We start from the raw sequence: 20,051 nt of genomic DNA on the forward strand, positions 1-20,051 counted from the left end.
AAATAAACAAAATGACAACAAAAACACACTAAAAATGAGGGAAATAAAAGATATAAAAGACAGGAGAAACAAAATAATTTCAAAAACTTACACAGAATTAAAGAAAAAAGCAAAAAATGACTTCTAACACAGAACAACAAAGAATATACAAAGAATGATAGAAAAATATACAACATAAAACCAAAAATACATGAAGTAAAAACAAATATACTCAAAATAACTCACCACGGAACAACAACAAATGTGCACAGAATGATAGAAAAATATACAAAGTGAATTTAAAAACACAAAGCATCTACAAAAACACACACAAAAAAGGAAATATACAACATGACAACAAAAATACACATAATGACATAAAAAAACAACAAAACCTAAAAGGAAGATATAGAAATTGACCACAAAACCAAACATAGTATCCAAAAATCTTAAATCATAAAATTAGAGGAAAATGAAATAACAAAAAATGGAAAATGCCACAAATATTGTACGTTGTGATTACAGAGTAAAATGTTTTAGAAAATCCTTGTGTTCGCGGAAAACAGACGGAAAATAAGGAATTTGCTTCCTGAAAATGGAAAAGACAAGATTGTTGTTTTTATTTTCAAAAATTCGTTACATTTTCCTGAAACAAAATCAAGCAAAAGTAGCAATCTGAACACAGCCTCACATGCACGTTTTTGGAAAACATCTCACATTTACATAAAACTAGTCTTCGTAAACACACAGGTGGACAGAGAGACGGAAGAGACAGATCTATGGTCGTTAGTGACTTTTCAAGGATCTGAAATAGCAAGAGGAAAAATTTAAATTCGACAAAGTTTTGTCGACAGAAAGCCGTGTGGGCAATAAAATGAAATGTTTTTTAGAAGAGAGAATGAAGGAAGCTCAGCCATCCAAAAAATGTCCTTCAAGCAGCTCTGCTTCTTCCCGTGTTAACTTGGCAGAGTGATGAACGAGGCAGTGTTAGGAAGACTCCATAATCACAGGACCACTCTGAGCCCAGAACCAGATGTTTTAAACCTGAACAGAGGGCACAGAGAAGCCTTTCCACACAGGAAGCTCCATTATAAGTTAAATCAACAGCAGTCACTAAGACGGATGAGAGGAAGAAGAGTAGGAGAGGAAGGAAGTGAGCGAAAGTATCTTCAGCAATGAACCACAGAAGAAGAAAAACAAGAAGAGGCCAAGCATCAACATCCTCCTCCTCAATTAATTCATGCAGCGTTACAGCCATTGCTTCGAAAAATACTTCTGCACCCAGTCCTCACACATTTCTGATTCTGTCACATTTCACTAACAACACCAGGGAATTATGGCAGCTGTAAGCATTGAACTGATGACCTGAACCTAACAAAGCTATTTTGCACCAGAAAACCAGTGACTGAATGTCTAGAAACTTTTACAAATATGTAAAATTCTGTCCATAATCCTGTTTAAAATCTCTAGCTATCAAACTAGAGGCCTGGGGGCCAAATCCGGCCCTTTGGAGAATCTAATTCGACCGACAGGAGAAAGTAAAAAAGACAGAGAAAACATAAAACATGTGTAAATGAAACTCAATAATATTTGCAGGTGCTCACAGTTTTCCCGGTGCTTATTTTGCATTTTAAATGTTAAACTGTTGAAAAAACCTCAAAATTCTTACAAAATCTTTCAACTTTCCTTAAATTATGACTGAAAATGTAATTAATTAAAAAGAAATTGGTCACAAAATCTAGGAAATTTAAAGTGAAGACCCTGTTGGGACTGATATCTGTCACTTATTGCTTGGATAAGGTCGGTTTCTTACATATTTTGTACTTAATGTATCCTGGGCCCATGACTTCTGGGACGTTTTAAAGGTGTCGCTACTGTCGTAGCTCATCTGCTAGTCTCTTCTCTAAAGCTTGTGTTCATTTCTCCTCTGTTTCACCAAGCGGGTGAAATGCAGGTCAGTGTTACATTTAATTTCTGTCGATACAATGCCGAGCAGTGTTTTGTGTGACACCAACTATGCGGAGAAGTCGTAAAACCTGAACTCTGCATTTAATTGGCTTGGCGGACTTCTCGTTCACTCCTCGTAGACTCTGTTTTGCAGGTGTCTGCCCGAGTATGTTTGAGCCGTAAGGCTTGCAAAAGCAGCCTAATTTGCATGAAATTTTAAATTACATTACAAAGTAAGAGTTAGCATTTTACAAATGAGATATTATCATTGTCACTAAACTCTTGACAAAAAGGGTCACTTTAAAAAATGTCTAAATGTATTTTATCTGAGTTCAAGCTGTACAAAGTAGAATGATTTGTAGATTAGAAAATGGAGAACATTTTGGTGCAAAAATTATAGCAGTTTACAGTAAAAACATATAACCTAATACTACATTAAAAGCAAAAGCAAAAGTGTAGGCATTTTGCAAATTAGATAGCAGCATTGCCACTCAGCAGTGGAACATTTTGAGTTTGTAGATCGGTTAAGAATTGGCAGAGTAATAGCAGATCAAAATAAGGTCGGAAGAGAAAGAAATAATTTGGAACTTAAAAGATGTTTCGCATCCCCACAATAACAATAGTTGACTATTAACCCTATTATTTGACGTGTTTGGTACGATGTCAGGAAGTTTCATAACAGTAAATTCAACTAAACAAGGAAAAATGATGACACGGTAAAGTGCAACGTGATTCTGAAATAGAATTTTGTCAATTTTGAAGTGAAGAATCCAATGCCCTACAATCATGCATCTGTACGAAAACCCTGATACTGATCCACCCTTTATAACTAAAAAGTGTGTGATCAGTGTACTTGGATTCCATAAGCCTGGCTCATTAGGGAAGACATTAGTCTGCTTCAAACTGTGATCCTACTCCACCTCCGTTAATGACTCATCTCTGCCAGAGATTCCTGGAAGTTTGTTGTGGTTTGTGGGGCCCTGCAGTCGCTCACGCTCCTAACTCGTCTCCTCCCAGCCTTTGATGCTCAGGCTTGGGTTTTTTCTACATCTGTGTTTATTTTGGACTTAGTTAGAAAACCTCTTGTGAGAGAGGAGGGAGACAGTCGTGTACGTGTCTACAGTCACAAACGAAACACTAACGTAGGAACCACTGGTTAGAGGATTTTTTCATTCTGATTTAAATTATTCTGAATTTAAGTGTTCTGGTTCGTGTTTACTTGGAAATAGTAATTCTGAATTAGGGTTTACATGGAAACATGATTGTTCTCCTTTACTAAATTCCACTTTAGGTTGGGAAAGGCTCTGATTGGACAAGGGGCGAACGTGACGTATTCACATCTACCGGAAAAAAGCACAACAAAAAGCTTTTATTTGTTGCTACAACATAAAAGACCACATAAGTACAATTTTCATGGAATTATTCTAAAGTGGAATGAACGTTTACAAAATTGATTTATCATTTAATTCGGAATTAAAGTCAGAATAAACCGTCACCTATACAGTAGTCCCTCGCTATATCGCGGTTCACCTTTCGCAGATTTTTTTTACAGTGCAATTTTGGATGCATTTTTTTTTACAGCGTATGAATGCGCACTGTGTTCTGCATCCTGATTGGCTAATACTGCGTTCACCCACAATCGACAAGTCCAACTCGGTGAGTTTCACTACCTGCTGAAGAGTTCTCCTCTCATAAACATAAACCACCAGTGAAAAAAGCCGGTGTGATTAGCGGCTAATGCTATGCTAGCTCAGTGCTACAGAGAGAACTTTTACCTGCTACTACCACCTCCTCGCTGATTCTCCTCCACGCCTAATCCTTCCTAGTCTGGTCCTGGTTATAAAAACCATGTCATACAGCTCCAGGTGGTCACAAATAGCTTCTACTCCATGGTTGAATGGGTGAACAGACCGGTGTCCATGTTGACTAGGAGTGTGACGATATCTCGATACGGCGATATATCACGGTATTTTCCCGCACAATTGATTATCAATATGCTCCCGCTAAGTTTTTTTTTTTTTTTTAAGTTTTTTTTTTAAAAACCCTTTTCTGCTTTCCACTAAAATGTGCAGGTACATCTTCACAGAAATTTTGTCACTGTTAGTTGAAGGAACCAATATATTGTTTAGTAGAATATTGCTGTATACTGGTGTCACTGGTAAGATAGACCCTATTTTTTGTTTACATAAAGCACTATTGGAGATACTTATTCGTTTACATTGGTATGTTGACACTTATTTACAGAAATCTTGCACTAAAATAGTGTCACTGTTCATAGGACACTTTCAATTTATTGTCTTTCAGAGAAATAAAATAAAAATCGTATATTTTCCACTTAATCTTTTTTTCTTGTTATGTCATAGATTATCGTAGACTGATTTCTGACCAATATATCGATAATCGCAGTATCGTCATACCGTGAGATAATCGTTACCGTGAGCCTTGTATCGCGTATCGTATCGTGAGGTACCCAGAGGTTCCCACCCCAGTGTTGACATGACGTCATCGTCAACGAAGACTCTGAATGCATTCGGCATCAAAGTCTGATCACTAACAGTGAAGTGCTGTATGTCTGAAAACAGGTTTATGTTTTAAAATCTACAAAGGTTTGAACTTTGAGAGTTTAAACAAGAGAGAAATGTTAATTCCTGTCTGAGAAAAGTGTATAAAGTGTGTGGTGAGGGGTTTTACAGCCTTAAAACATGTATAATAATTGTAAAAAACAAAGCAGACTACCTTGTGGATTTCACCTATTGCAGGATATTTTTAGAACGGAACCCCCGCGATAAATGAAAAACTACTGTACATCACATTCAAGTTTAATTCGGAATACCCATTTTCATTCGGACTTAGGTGTTTACAAGGTTATCTTTAATCCTTTAAAGATGATTTCATTTTTATTCCAAGTAACTTTTCCACCTTAAGAAATCGTTCTCGTAGTCCCTGTGAGGGTAGTGTTTATGGGGTGATTGGGGGGTCTTTCATCCCCCCTTGCTCTCTCTGGCCAGAAAACAGCACTTGCCCTGCCTCCGACCCAGTGGCAAGACGTACTGCTTTACGGCAGCCCAATACAAACTACTGCTAAATATGACCAGACCCGTGGCGCCATGACGACAGTGGGTGTAACTGCGCAATTTTTTGCAATATTCGGCCACCAAATATTTGGTGCATCCCTAATATATATATATACATATATACACACACACACAAACACACACATATATATAGGTCATCCACTAATAAATACTCACACACAGTCGAAATAAGAAATAACATTTGATTCAAAGACTGATTCCAGGAAGCACTTTTCAAATTTAATGAGGTACTATGAGGGACCTGCAGTAATATTGGGACCGTTATGAACATTTTAAACACTCATATACTGTAGCTAACAGAGGCATTAATACCAGTTTTATTTTTAAGAAGAAAACTCCATGAACCACAGTGTTTAATATTTACTCCTGCTGGAAATGAATGAAGCTGAACAAATACAGCTCAGCCTCGTTGCAAAGCCAGCTTTACGCTAACGGCTAATGCTAAGACCGTCATTTCTCACATTCACATTCACACACACGTTTCTGGTGTCACAGAACAGAAATGTGACAAGCAAAGAGCAGAAAGTGGTGTTGCAATAGAACCAACCACTGCATTAACACAGTTTCCTGGATAGCATGTATAACCTCTAGCCCTCACTATGACATCATGAGGAAATGAGTGAATGTTTATTTAAGGCAGATAAGAGAGTTTTTACTATTCTGAGGCAGTCAGCTGATCATCTGATCTGGTTTCAGTAGAAACGTACGGTGGTTCATTCCTCACATGTGAACCACATCACTGCTCATGACCATGTGAGAGCCGTGAAAAGCCTCTTAGCGTTTCAATTATTTCCTCATGTGATCCACAATCATGCAACATTCATGGAGAACGATCAGCAAACAGCGGAGGTTAGAAATCCACAGGCTATTCACATGAAAAACCGTGCTGACAAATAGTGGTTTAACAATACATCAATCCACATCAATACATCAATTAATTAACGATCCAATTACAACGATCAACACAGTCATCTTGAAGATACACCTTTATTTTTAAATTCATATAGAACGTCTGTACGTCTGCCACCATTTTCTGCGCGGGGATGGTGGCATAATGTAGCAAAAGCCATGCGACAACAAAGCCTTGCAACCTCTGCTGCCACCCAAATTTGTACACAGTACTGCGCAGCAGCCAACCAGTAATGCCCCGCTGCCGCTTCATGAATGTGGAGCCAGCCACTAGAAAACACCAACAAAGAAGACGCGGAAGTATCCTGAGAGCAGCACGAAACCTGCATTTTTTACATTGTTGCTCGGCAAAGGGAGGAGTCAAGGAGAAAAAGCCACGCGAGGAAAGAGGTAAAAATAATGAACTATATATCAGAAAATTAAAGTGCAGCACGATAGTAGTGATACTGATTTTAAGACAATAAGAATTGGGGTGAAGAAGGTTGTTTAGCTAGGGGTTTAGCATGCACGTGAGTGTACAGACAAGCAAACTGAGATCTGATGCTTTCACTATTCGGTCAGTGCTTGTAAATGGGTTGATTTATAATAAATCCCCACAACAAACAGTGTCCGTTCATATAAAAAAACAGGACTACTGAAGAACAAGTGTCTGGAAGTTCACTTGAGAGATTTATGCAATATTAAAGAAGAAAAAAAATTGTATCAAAACCATATATGTAGCATTATTATCCGTGTACCCTTTGTTCTTTGGTTATTCCGTTTTAAAACCAAATCAAAACAAATAAACTGTGGTTATTTTTGTTTTACACAAATTCATCATATGCCCCTTAAAATATGTTTATATGTTTAGTTATATAACAGTGTGACATCATTAACATGGCAATGTTAAAATAATAATAATAATAATAATAATAATAATAACATGCCAGTTTTCCCATTTGGTTACAGTTTTTTACAGTGAAATCAACTGTTTTTAAAGCCATATTTTTGTATTATTAAAAAATGTAATACATTATTTACAACCAACCAAAGCCGTTTCTTATTGATATAAAAACTTCTATAGTTGATCACATGACTGATTTGTTTAAAAAAAAATAAATGTGAATAGGGTTAAACTGGCAAAAATTAAAGATGAAATATTGTGAAAAGAGGTTAAAAATGACGGTAATAGGTCAACATATGTGACATAAGAAGGAAAATTGGTGGAAAGGGTTTATAAATGCTGAGAATTAGTTAAAAGTGGAGAAAATGTGCAGAAAATGCATTGAAAAATGAAGAAGTGTCAGAAATGGGAGTAATGCAGCAAAAATATGGCACGAAAAAGTGATGAAAATAGGTTAAAATATGGAAAGTTTGTTGAAGTTGCAGAAAAGGGGCAAAAATAAGCAAAAATGGGCTCAAATTGTTAAAAAAATTCTGTTTCTTGAAGGCATCTGGCGGCGCCCTCCCAGTTTCTGGCAACCCCAGGTTGAGAACCTGTGGTGTAAACAGCGGTAATGTGTTAAGGACTTTCCTGGACCTATTGCTCCCATTGTCACATGGAGTAACTACTGACAGGATGTGACCAAAGTACTTCCTGAACAACAATGAAACCCAGATTTGCCAAATGATAAAAACACAAAGAACCAAACGTTCCAGTAGTGCAGAGGTGAATGAGAGAGAACCAATGTTCTACTCACAGTGATGACAGCTTTAGTGAGGCACAGGGAGCCTCTGCAGCCGTACTCTGTCTCATCCTGGGACTTATAGTAGCTCAGAGTGTTGTTCTTCAGAACGACCCAGCGGTCCTGCCAGCCGTGGATGTAGTTGGTCCACTGGAAGGAGGAAAAACAACAGCCGTCACATGGGATTCAAAAAAAAGACCAGATAAATACCAGCGGTGGAGAAGAATAATCCAAACACCAACAACTGGGAATATTCAGATACAAAACTGACATTATTCATTATTTATTAGAGCTGCACACACTGATGGGAAATATCGATACATCACATTGCACATTCACACCTTCTTTACACACAAACTACACCCAGCACTAGAGTTGAGAAAAAACAAAATTGATTTCATTAAAAATTTCCAAAAAAATCATGTTTTAAATTTTTTTACTCTAACCCCAGTACCCTCACGCTATAGTCTGGTGTTAGCTAAGTCAACTACTACGTCTGCTCAACACCAGAGTGCATTTAATTCAGTGCAAACATGACAAACAAAGCTCGCCTAAAGGTGTAAGAAAAAAATAAAATCAATTTAGCAATATATCGTGATATTTAACTACACGATTATCATAATGATCCAAAAAATGTCCAAATCGATTTTTTTAAATCATGCTTTTTAATGAAAAAAACATTCAATGTTGCTAACATCTGCATAACACGTGAACTCCCGGTCACTAGTTGTCAGTGAACGCACCATCAGACCTTGTTAAACTACCTCACACCTCAATGACTTTTAGCTTTTTTTTCATAAAACATACTGGACATTTTGATGGATGGATGTAGTTACTTATTTATAAAGAATTTAAGAACTTAACAGAATCAGAATCTGTTGTAGAGACAAAAGATTAACATTTTTGAAAAATGTATTTTTGCCATTTACAAGTTAAAGAAAATAAAAACAAATTGTATTCCATGCCATTTTAAACTTGTAAAAATAAAATTTGTAATTATTGATATTGTGATATATCATTGTTTAGGGATACATCGTATTGTGACATGCAAATCAGGCATCGCATTGTCAGATTCATGGCCCAAGTTAAAAATATCCAAGGAAAATTGGAACGATCAACACTGAATCAAAATTTGAATCATGATTAATCGATTCCCATGATACCCAGCACTGTTACAAAATGTCAGATAGCCAATAACTGTTAAAAAACACAAGTAGAACAGATCAATCTTCTGACATTTCCTAACATCATTTATGAGGGCAAAGAACTAAAATGTTTTGACTCCAAAATGAAGCAGTCGTTCATTGTAAAAACATTTGTAGATTTTAAGTAGCGTTAATTGTTCAACCTTCTTCTATGCCACGTTTCAAACTCAAGGCCCAGGGGGCCAAATCAAGCCCTTTAAAACTCCCAATTTGGCCCATAGGAGAACGTAACAGCAAAAACATGACTCATTGTGTAAATCACCAACTAATTTAGTTATTGATAGCTCAGTACTTCCAAATACACAAATCCAAAGGAACTGCACAACTTTATCACATGATAGCAGTCATTGTTTATATCAAATTTTTGTAATTCCTCTAGATTTTTCCAAAATCGTGCCAATTTCCTAAAATTATAAGCCAAAACTTCCCCAAATTAAATAACATTTGGTCACAAAATCAAGGAAATTTAAGATCGAGCAGGGACTGATATCAGTCACTTATCACTTGGATATTGTTGGTGCCTTACATACTTTAAATATAAAGTGGCATTGCAAACTAGGGCACATGAATGATAAAATTACTAATTTTACCACCTATAATTTGTGGCCCACTTGAGATTAAACTAGTCCGTATTTGGTCCCTGAATTAAAATGAGTTTGTGGCCTAAAACGTTTGAAAGATCCTTAGTTGTAGATCTATGTCAAACAAAACTCATTATGCACCATATTGATTTATTGCCCTTTAAAAATGGACTACTTTACAGTTTAGAGCCTGTGTTCCTCCTGAAATCACATGACTGATTATGTCACACGGCCCCACTGCCTGTAAACATCCCATTGTTTTCTATTGGAGTGAAACATTCAGCCTGATTTTTAGATCATTTAGTAGCGTTTTAGATCATTTAGATCAGGGTTCTCAACTGGTCTCATTTTACTGCATGCTTGTCAAAAGACAAAAGTTTCTTTCAAAATATAAGACAGCTGTCAGCAACCAACCAGTACATGTCCGTGACCCACTTTTGTGTCCCGACACACCAGTTGAGAATAGCTGATTTAGATAATTTAACCAATTTTTCAGTCAAAATGACAACTTGTGCTGCTTTTGATTGCTCTAAATAATCAGGAAAATTTAAGGATGTCGATATAAACCTCTTTTGTTTACCAAACAAAAAAAAAAACAGTGAAGCAGAGAAAAAAAGCTCTGCTAAGGGACCTTTACTCTCTCAAACAGTGCGCTGACACGCTCTGGTGACTGAAGTTAGAGTAAATTACAGACTGTTGAAGACCTACAAACCCTGAGGATAATAAGAGTCCGTCAGTAATAATAGGAATAGGAAATAGAAAACAATGAGATGTTTACAGGCAGGGGGCCGTGTGACATCATCAATCATGTGATTTCAAGATGGAGGAACACAGGCTGTAAAACTGTAAAGTAGTCCCATTTTTAAAAGTGGTGCAAAATTGTGTTTTGTTAGAAACAGATCAACTAAAAAGGATATTAAGCTAAGATTTTAAGCCACATTTGTAAAAACAGTGGAGGATCCCTTTAAGAGAAAAGCCTGGAACGTGTAGCTCTGCTTGTTGGTATAAATCTGTCTGAAGTCGTGTTTTAATCTGATTTACATCAAACAAATCCAGACAGCCACGCCTCCACACTTCACTAACAATCCTTCAGGAGAACTTTCCTAAACTCCAGGATATAAAATAAACAGTTCACACTTGAACTGTTTCGTTGTGTTTTGTTGACCGTGTGTAACCTGACCATGTGCTCTATTTTACGTAAGTGTGTGTGGGTCGGTAATCCTCCCAGGGCTCAGTGACGAGTGTCTGAGCAGGTGAGCGTCTCCCAATAATCTCCCATTATGCTGGGTTAGCAGGTCACAACGCAATCTGTTTACACTGATTTCCACATGAACCAGCAGCTTCACCATCTTAAACCCTAGGTCCTCACCCCGATGTTGGGAAACATATGGTGAAAGAGGTCAACTGGAGACTTAACCACTAACTAGTCTGCTTCTTCCCACCCTACAATCTGCAGTGGAACCAATATTTACAGTTTAACCTGGAAACATCCCAGAATACATTCCAGAGCGTCGACTCAGTGTGTGTTATTGTTATTACAGTGGACGAGGAAGGGCTGTGCAACACTTTATCAACATATTTCACCCCTTTTTCTCTAAAAAGAACATTAATAATCACGAGTAATAGAAGTGACTTTGTTAAAAGCTTAGTTTAAATACATAAACCTGGTGAAGGCAACTTCTCTGATCCTACATGTTTTCTAGGGATGCACCGAAATGAACATTTGTGGTTGAAGCCGAAAATATAAACACGGCCGAATATCGAATAATACCAAATATGGTTGTTAAGTTTTTCACTATTTTTTTAATAGTGCATAAATAGCCTAGAGTACATTTTTAGACATGTTTTTTTTAAAAGAAAGTAAATGTTTATTGAATATTATGACATTTTTTACATATTCCAGTAACCTTTGCTTTTCAAAAAAAGCACAAAGTTTTTCATTCATATTAGGCCTTCAAATAAAACAAAACACGCTTTAGTGGATCCACGGACCCATTGTTTACACAAATCAGCTGTTAACACTCCGTGCTAATGCTACACCAGTTTATGCAGCGACACCCGGTGTAGTGTAAGGAGGAAACGATGGGGATGTTTATGGATTCGTGGCTCACAGCGCTAACAACGGACTCGGTTGTGGAACCAGAGCAGCAGCAGCCGTCAAGGATTCCAACTTTTACGTGGTGACGGACGACGGAGAGCGGTAAGCGGAAAAAAGAGTCTGGCTGTGTTTGTGTGCATAAAGGAGGAGCTGCTGCTCTGCTTCTGCAAAAACGCACACACTTTTCTGACTAAATCATTGCACGTAGTTTGATTGAGTCATTGTGTCACACGCTACTATTCAGCCTTGCTTTTAACTCACTAAACCGAAAGCCAAATGTGGCTTTTTTGCCATTATCGGCCGAATATATTTGGTGGCCGACTATTCGGTGCATCCCTAATGTTAGCATTTAGAAAAATAACCAATCTCATCATTAAAATGAAAGAACAGGTTTTTTATACTTTGGCTTACGTTTGTGCAATTTTGCCTTTTTGTGCATTTTTTTTGTAATGTACTATTTTTTATTTTCCTGTAATTTTGCATGATTTTGATTATTTTAGTGAAATTTAGCAATTTTGTGTATTTTTCTGTAATTGTTTGTGATCATTTTTGTGTATTTTCTTATTTTGCAGGTTTTTGTAAACGTTTGTATAATTTTGCCAATTTATGTATTTTTCTGTAACTTTCTATGTTTTTCCTGTAATTTTTCATGGTTTTGTAATTCTTTTTGTGTAATTTTGCTGTTTTCTGTGTTTTTCTGTAATTTTGTGATTTTTTTATAGTCATTTTTGTCCAATTTTCTGTAATTTTGAATTTCTTTGTAATAATTTTTGTCTGATTTTCTATAATTTTGTAGTCTGTTATTTTTTGTTACCGTTTGTGTTTTTTGTGTGTAATTTTGCAGGCTTTCTGTAATCATTTTAGTGTGATTCGGCTGTTGTTTTGTGTGTGTAATTTTCTGTATTTCTGTGTCAGTTATGAAGAAGCCGGTTTGGATGGAAATAAAAACAGCTAACTTAGTGTATTTCTGGTTTATTGAGCAAAGAAACTGAAACGTTGGACACTTAAATGCGTTTGTTTATAGTGTTCATGTGTGGTAAACCAACATGTGTGTGTGTGTGTGTGTGTAGTGTAGTTAAATAGTCTGTATGATGTTAATCTGATATTCTTTGTATCGGTAGTTTGTGTGGGAGCTGCTGCTCTTTAGGACCGATGTTGGTCTATATTTGGAAACCCTTCCCTCAAATAGGTCTGCCCTGGTTCACCATAATCATTACTCAATTACCTCACTTCACCTTGACATGTATACAGGGTAGACGCCTTCCTGGAAGTGACGCACTCTGCCTTCACTCAGTAGAAAAAATAAAGACTGGGCTCCTCAACGGTTGGTTCCCCTCGTCTGAACCTGAACCGAGCTAAGAAAGGCCACTGTAGGGGGGAAGCAGGGGTGTCACATTTAAGGTCAGGGGGACCAATCTGGCACCCCAATGCATCCAATTCAGACCACAAAGTGAAAACACTGATGTTCAGGTGAAACTCAATGCCTTACACCAGACATGTAGCGATACGCGTGATTTTATGTTGCCCCCAAAGTCAACGCACAAAATGTCATAAAAATACACAACAGCCAGTGCCACAGGAAAAACATAAGCTTTCTGAAAAATTACACAAACCACAGCAAAAACACACAATTGTACTCCAAGAATACACAAGACAAGTATAATTACAAAAAAACCCTGAAAAATATACAAATTAACAGCAAAAAACCACATGAAGGACTAAAGCAATAATGAATTAACACAAAAAAACAACAACAAAAACACACAATTAACACCATATACACACAAAATGACAGCAAAAAATACTCAAAAAACACAGCACAAATATACATGAATAAATCTAACAACACAAGAACACAACAAAAATGCACAAATAAATCCAACAGCACAAAAAACATTATTTATTATTACATATTATTATCATCATTATGATCAAACTAAAAGGGTTTTATCAGCATTAAACCTACATTAAAGCACTAAAATTAAACTTGAAGGTATTTACTAGTTTAATATTAGTTAACCTGGTCTAGTTTAACATTATTAGTTAACCTGGTCTAGTTTAACATTTTTAGTTAACCTGGTCTAGTTTGATATTATTAGTTAACCTGGTCCAGTTAAACATTATTAGTTAACCTGATCTAGTTTAATATTATTAGTTAACCTGATCTAGTTTAATATTATTAGTTAACCTGATCTAGTTTAATATTATTAGTTAACCTGGTCTAGTTTAATATTATTAGTTAGCCTGGTCAAGTTTAATATTATAAGTTAACCTGGTCTAGTTTAATATTATTAGTTAACCTGGTCTAGTTTAATATTATTAGTTAACCTGGTCTAGTTTAATATTAGTTAACCTGGTCTAGTTTAACATTAGTTAACCTGGTCTAGTTTAATATTAGTTAACCTGGTCTAGTTTAACATTAGTTAACCTGGTCTAGTTTAATATTAGTGAACCTGGTCTAGTTTAACATTAATTAAACTGGTCTAGTTTAATATTAGTTAACCTGGTCTAGTTTAATATTAGTGAACCTGGTCTAGTTTAATATTAGTGAACCTGGTCTAGTTTAATATTAGTGAACCTGGTCTAGTTTAATATTAGTGAACCTGGTCTAGTTTAATATTAGTGAACCTGGTCTAGTTTAATATTAGTGAACCTGGTCTAGTTTAATATTAGTGAACCTGGTCTAGTTTAATATTAGTGAACCTGGTCTAGCTTAATATTAGTTAACCTGGTCTAGCTAAACATTAGTTAACCTGGTCTAGTTTTATATTAGTTAACCTGGTCTAGTTTAATATTAGTTAACCTGGTCTAGTTTAATATTAGTTAACCTGGTATAGTTTAACATTAGTTAACCTGGTCTAGTTTAATATTAGTTAACCTGGTCTAGTTTAACATTAGTTAACCTGGTCTAGTTTAACATTAGTTAACCTGGTCTAGTTTTATATTAGTTAACCTGCTCTAGTTTAAGTTAGCTAAACTCGTTAGTCCTAATGTTTACACGAGCCTGGTGTTTAGTCAGTCACACCTATCTGCTCCTGGCTGTGTAAATGAAACATTAACCCAGGGTAGGAGCCGTTTAGGACCGGTAATCAAAGGTGACCCACCTTGCTGAGGACTCCGCTGAACACGGTGATACCGACCGGGTGTCCGGGCTCCTCTCTCGGTTCCAGGTCCTCCTCGGAACCGGACGAGTTCCAGCTCTGGTTGTCTGACATGTTTTATTCTGTAGATAAACTCCTTCTTCGAAATGAAAAACACTGCATAAGCGAAGCATGTGACTATTTAAACCAAAAACCTGGAGCTGTTTGACCGTAACGAAGGCGAGCTGCTACCGGGGGGAAGAGGTCCACTTAGCCGGGGACGAAGCGACACAGTCGGCAGCTGTTCCGCCCGAATGTAGCGACAGGTTTACTGGAGCCGCAGAGAGACGGGTGGTGGGTTCTGCTGAGCCCTCAGAGGAGTGCCGTGGCTCGGCTGGGGTTTGTTTTGTTCTGTGGACTGTTGACGGTTCTACGGTTCAGCGCCATCTTCAACTGACAGAGCCACTTCCGCCCTGCGCGAGCTGTAGCAGCGCTTTCCAACTCACGTGCACGCATGGGCGCTGGTCCTGTGGGCGTCACCTAATCCTCCCAAGGCTACGCCCCCTTGAAATAAATAATGAAATTAAATAACAACAAATATAAAATAATAAATAATAATAACAAATAAAATAATGAATGAAGAATACAATTAAAATTAAAAAAAATAAATAAATTGATAATTTAAAATTAAATACTTCTTAATGTTATAAAAACAGATGTACTTGATACATAAAAACACAATTATTTTTAAATAAAACCAAAGTTTCTTGTGTTGAAACACTTTGACAATAGAGCCCTTGGAAATGTGAAGTGATTTGCAAATTTGCAAACTACTTTTGTATAATTTTGATTTTATTTGTATAAAATCGTTTTTAAATCATGCAATTGTATTCACTTTAAAACTTTAAAACCATAAGCACTTATTGTAGTCCGTGGTTAAATGTCACGGCATCAAAGTTACTGTCCATAAATTAATGTTAGATAAAAATTTAAATAAAGTTCAGCCTTGTATGGAGCTGTAGATATATGTATACAAACCTGAAAATAAAGTAGTAAGACAAAGTACAGATATTCAAAAAGCTACTTGAGTACAGAAACAAAGTTTTATTTACTTTGTTACCAGTGATTCCCGACTTGTATGCTACATGTTAATGCTCACCTGTGTTTTCTTTATTTGACTTTAACTTTAGCTGTTCTATTTCACTTAATTCTAAGGATTTTTTTTTCTCATATACATATATTGCAAAATATCAATATGATGCGAAAAATGTTACACCCTATATTACGTAGCTGAAAATGTATAAATCCTTGAACTTATTATGGGCACCAATTGTGAAGTTGTGCATGCTAAAATAAACAGCAACTTTTTGCAACATTTAGCAACAAACCACATATTAAAAACGTATGTGAATTATTTTTAATGTAGCTTTTGACCAGATTTACTGCAAAGTTTGTGAAAATTGTGATAGTTACTTTTCTCGTAAAAATATAATGTCAATGTTAAATCTAAAATCTAAATGTAAATGTTACATTTAAATATAAATGTTAAATCTAAATGCTAAATGTTAAAACTAAATATTAAATGTTAAATCTAAATGTGGAGTGTAATCTGAATAGATCACAGATTGTGCTTGTTTGCGTCAATTAACTTTTATTTTGGTACTTCCGGTGAATTTGCATATTAGCTAAAAATTTAGTTTCACCTGTGACATTTAGATTTAACATTTAGATTTAGATTTAACATATAGATTAAACAATTAACATTTAATATTTAGATTTAAAATTTAACATTTAAAATTCACATTCAACATTTAGATTTAACATTTAGATGTAATATTTAACATTTAGATATAAATGTAACATTTACATTTCATGTTTAACATTAAATATTTTGATTTAACATTCAGATTTATATTTATATTTAACATTTAACATTTAAATTTAACATTTAATATTTAACATTTAAAATTGAAATTTTACATTTAATATTTAGATTTAACATTTAAAGATTGAGATTGAGATTTAATATTTCAATTTCAATTTAATATTTAACATTTAGATTAAACGTTAATATTTAACATCGGCAATACATTTTTATAAGAAAAGGAAATATTGCTGTAAATCTGGTCAAAAGTGACATTAAAAAATTACCATATGTTAATTGTACGTGGTATAGAGTTGCTGTTTATTTTGTGCCACTTCACAATGGACGCTCCATAACTTATAGATGGAAAAGTAGATTTAGATTGAACCTGAAATCATACAGTGAGTCAATATTTTTAGAGACATGTTTGTTAAAGTGAACTAAGACGTGCAGACAACCTGATATGTGCAGCCTGGGCAGGACTGAGCAGTTTAATGACATTAGTGTGTCCCTCTCTCAGTGGACCATGTGATTCATTTATGGGCAGCAGTGACTCACACAGGGCTGATCCAGCAGTAATGGGATTACATCACTTCCTCTATGTGGACCTGAGTGTTCCTCATGGTCAGCAGCTCTGAGGATAAAAGCCACTAGTTAGAAATGATAGTTACACTCATCATGTTAGTCAGTGCTGAACATTTGATTGACAGACAGGTGACTGTGTTTGTCTGGATTTATTTTAGTTATTTATTCATTAGATCATTACAGTATTAAGAAATGTTCACCATGTTTTTATTTTTGTTTTGTTTTGTTTACTATGAATAACAGAATTTTAATGACAAACCCAAACAATCACAGCCATGACATGATATGACAGAGGCTGGTTTAAGGCTGGTTTAAAATAAAACAAGATGAGATAGAATTTTAGACAATAAGACATCTTTATTACATTGTATTGCATATAATACAATACAATAAATAATTTGAATATTAATTTTATATACATATTCAGACTTTCATATATATATATATATATATATATATATATATATATATATATATATATATATATATATCTTAAATGTCAGACTCAAAAACAACATGACATTCAGTAGAAAAAGAGGAGAAATAAGGAGTAAATAAACAAATTCTACCAGATGAACACATATATGAATAGATTACAGTTAAATAACTAGTGGAATTTTGCAAACATTTATACAGAACATAACACATACAGACATAAATATAATTATACAAACAAAAATGAATAAATAAATGTGAAATCAGGTATAAATTAGAGCTCACTCAGAAAAAAAAGAATAAATAGTTTAAAAAAATCTTAGCAGCAGGTTTGCCACAAATGAAGGGCTGGAATATAAAAAAACATTACTTTCATTCTTTATTTTCTAAGCAAACCTAAACTGGTGATTCTAACTGCTTTATTTTTTATTTATTTTGCAGCAGAAATCATGTGATTTTTCTCTTTGTGTCACTTTAACCACTAGAGGGCAGTGTGGGATTTATTAACTCATTGATCCTCTCTGAACTTCCGTTTTGTTTGTCTCACTGAGTTGTTGCTGAACTCATAATATCCACTATTTTCTAATTTATAAAATATTAGTCAGAGCATTTTAGGAATACTGTTATTATGGAGTACACTTTATTTTTAAACAAAGAAGTGTGTGATGCCACTGCAAAATAATAGATGTAATGAACAAGAGTCTGTTAGCTCAATTAAAAAAACTAAAATAATATACAAAAACTGTTTATTAAATTTCAAATGTAGAAAAGAAATTGTGTTTTTTTTAAATTGTAGTAATCTACAGGTAAATGTTAGTATTTAGTCATCTTTGCTGCCTCTTTTATGTCGCATTAACTTTTAGCTTTTAATTAACTCGGTCAGTGCCTGTAGGAAGCATGTGTAAACACACACACACACACACACACACACACACACACACACACACACACACACACACACACACACACACACACACACACACACACACACACACACACACACACACACACACACACACACACACACACACGCCTCTAAAACCCTCTGACCAAATAAACCCTGTGTCCACATCTGACCTTTAACCCTTCAACTAGACTCCATCTTATTCCATTCAAAACCGCCACAACAGGATCCACTGTCATGTTTGATGGGATCCACTGTCATGTTTGATGGGATCCACTCTAATGTTTGATTGGATCCACTGTCATGTTTGATGGGATCCATTCTCATGTTTGATGGGATCCATTCTCATGTTTGATGGGATCCACTGTCATGTTTGATGAGATCCATTCTAATGTTTGATGGGATCTATTCTAATGTTTGATTGGATCCACTGTCATGTTTGATGGGATCCATTCTCATGTTTGATGGGATCCACTCTAATGTTTGATGGGATCCATTCTCATGTTTGATTGGGTCCACTCTAATGTTTGATGGGATCCACTGTCATGTTTGATGGGATCCACTGTCATGTTTGATGGGATCCACTGTCATGTTTGATGGGATCCATTCTCATGTTTGATGGGATCCACTCTAATGTTTGATGGGATCCATTCTCATGTTTGATTGGGTCCACTCTAATGTTTGATGGGATCCACTGTCATGTTTGATGGGATCCATTCTCATGTTTGATGGGATCCACTCTAATGTTTGATGGGATCCATTCTCATGTTTGATTGGGTCCACTCTAATGTTTGATGGGATCCACTGTCATGTTTGATGGGATCCACTGTCATGTTTGATGGGATCCACTGTCATGTTTGATGGGATCCATTCTCATGTTTGATGGGATCCACTCTAATGTTTGATGGGATCCACTCTAATGTTTGATGGGATGCATTCTAATGTTTGATGGGATCTATTCTAATGTTTGATTGGATCCACTGTCATGTTTCATGGGATCCACTGTCATGTTTGATGGGATCTATTCTAATGTTTGATGGGATCCACTCTAATGTTTGATTGGATCCACTGTCATGTTTGATGGGATTCACTCTAATGTTTGATGGGATCCATTCCCACTTGTGCAGACACTGACTATAAAAACACTGGCAGAAGGAGAAAACGCTGAGTTAGCAAAGCCGGCTCGTGTGGGGAAGGTCAAAGCTTTCCTGTGTCACTGACAAATGAGCCATATTTCAGGCGTTCTGCTCTGTTGTCTTTACAGCAGTGATGGAGGGAGGATGGAGGCCACGCCCACGTGTCAAAGCTCTGAGAGGGAGAACACATTCACTGTGTTTGGTCTGCACAGAAACCTCTGTGTCCTGTAAACACCAGGCCTGCAGCACTAGTGATGGTGCTGCAATCACTTTGTCAACACCAAACCTGCTCTTTGTGCTCCGTATAATTTATAATTTTGTTAAACCCCCCCAATTCAAGACTTTCAAAGAAATATGTAGGCCAACACACTAGACTAAATAAGCAAATGTACCCAAAAATACACAAAGTAACACACTAAATATTCAGAAAACATAGCAAAATGACTACAGAATAATAACAATAACACACAATGACAAATAAACACACAATGACAAATAAACACACTTTTTGGCTTGAAAAACACACAAAATGACTACAAAAACACACAACACGACTACAAAAATACACA

General features: G+C 35.7%; 1 protein-coding gene across 2 annotated transcripts in view; it reads right to left on the reverse strand.

The window, feature by feature from the left end:
• The window catches only part of LOC114473592 (collagen type IV alpha-3-binding protein-like), a 30,983-nt gene extending 15,924 nt beyond the window's left edge, over positions 1-15,059 (reverse strand). For both annotated transcript variants that reach the window (XM_028463323.1, XM_028463322.1), the window contains exons 1-2: positions 14,583-15,059; positions 7,610-7,744 (exon numbers count right to left, since the gene is read on the reverse strand). In XM_028463323.1, the coding sequence (XP_028319124.1) occupies positions 7,610-7,744; positions 14,583-14,693 (246 nt within the window). In that variant the 5' untranslated portion in view covers positions 14,694-15,059. The remainder of the gene's footprint in view (positions 1-7,609; positions 7,745-14,582) is intronic.
• Positions 15,060-20,051: the final 4,992 nt, after the last annotated feature.

Source organism: Gouania willdenowi, chromosome 12 (genome assembly GCF_900634775.1).
Source record: "Gouania willdenowi chromosome 12, fGouWil2.1, whole genome shotgun sequence".
Taxonomy (NCBI): domain Eukaryota; kingdom Metazoa; phylum Chordata; class Actinopteri; order Blenniiformes; family Gobiesocidae; genus Gouania; species Gouania willdenowi.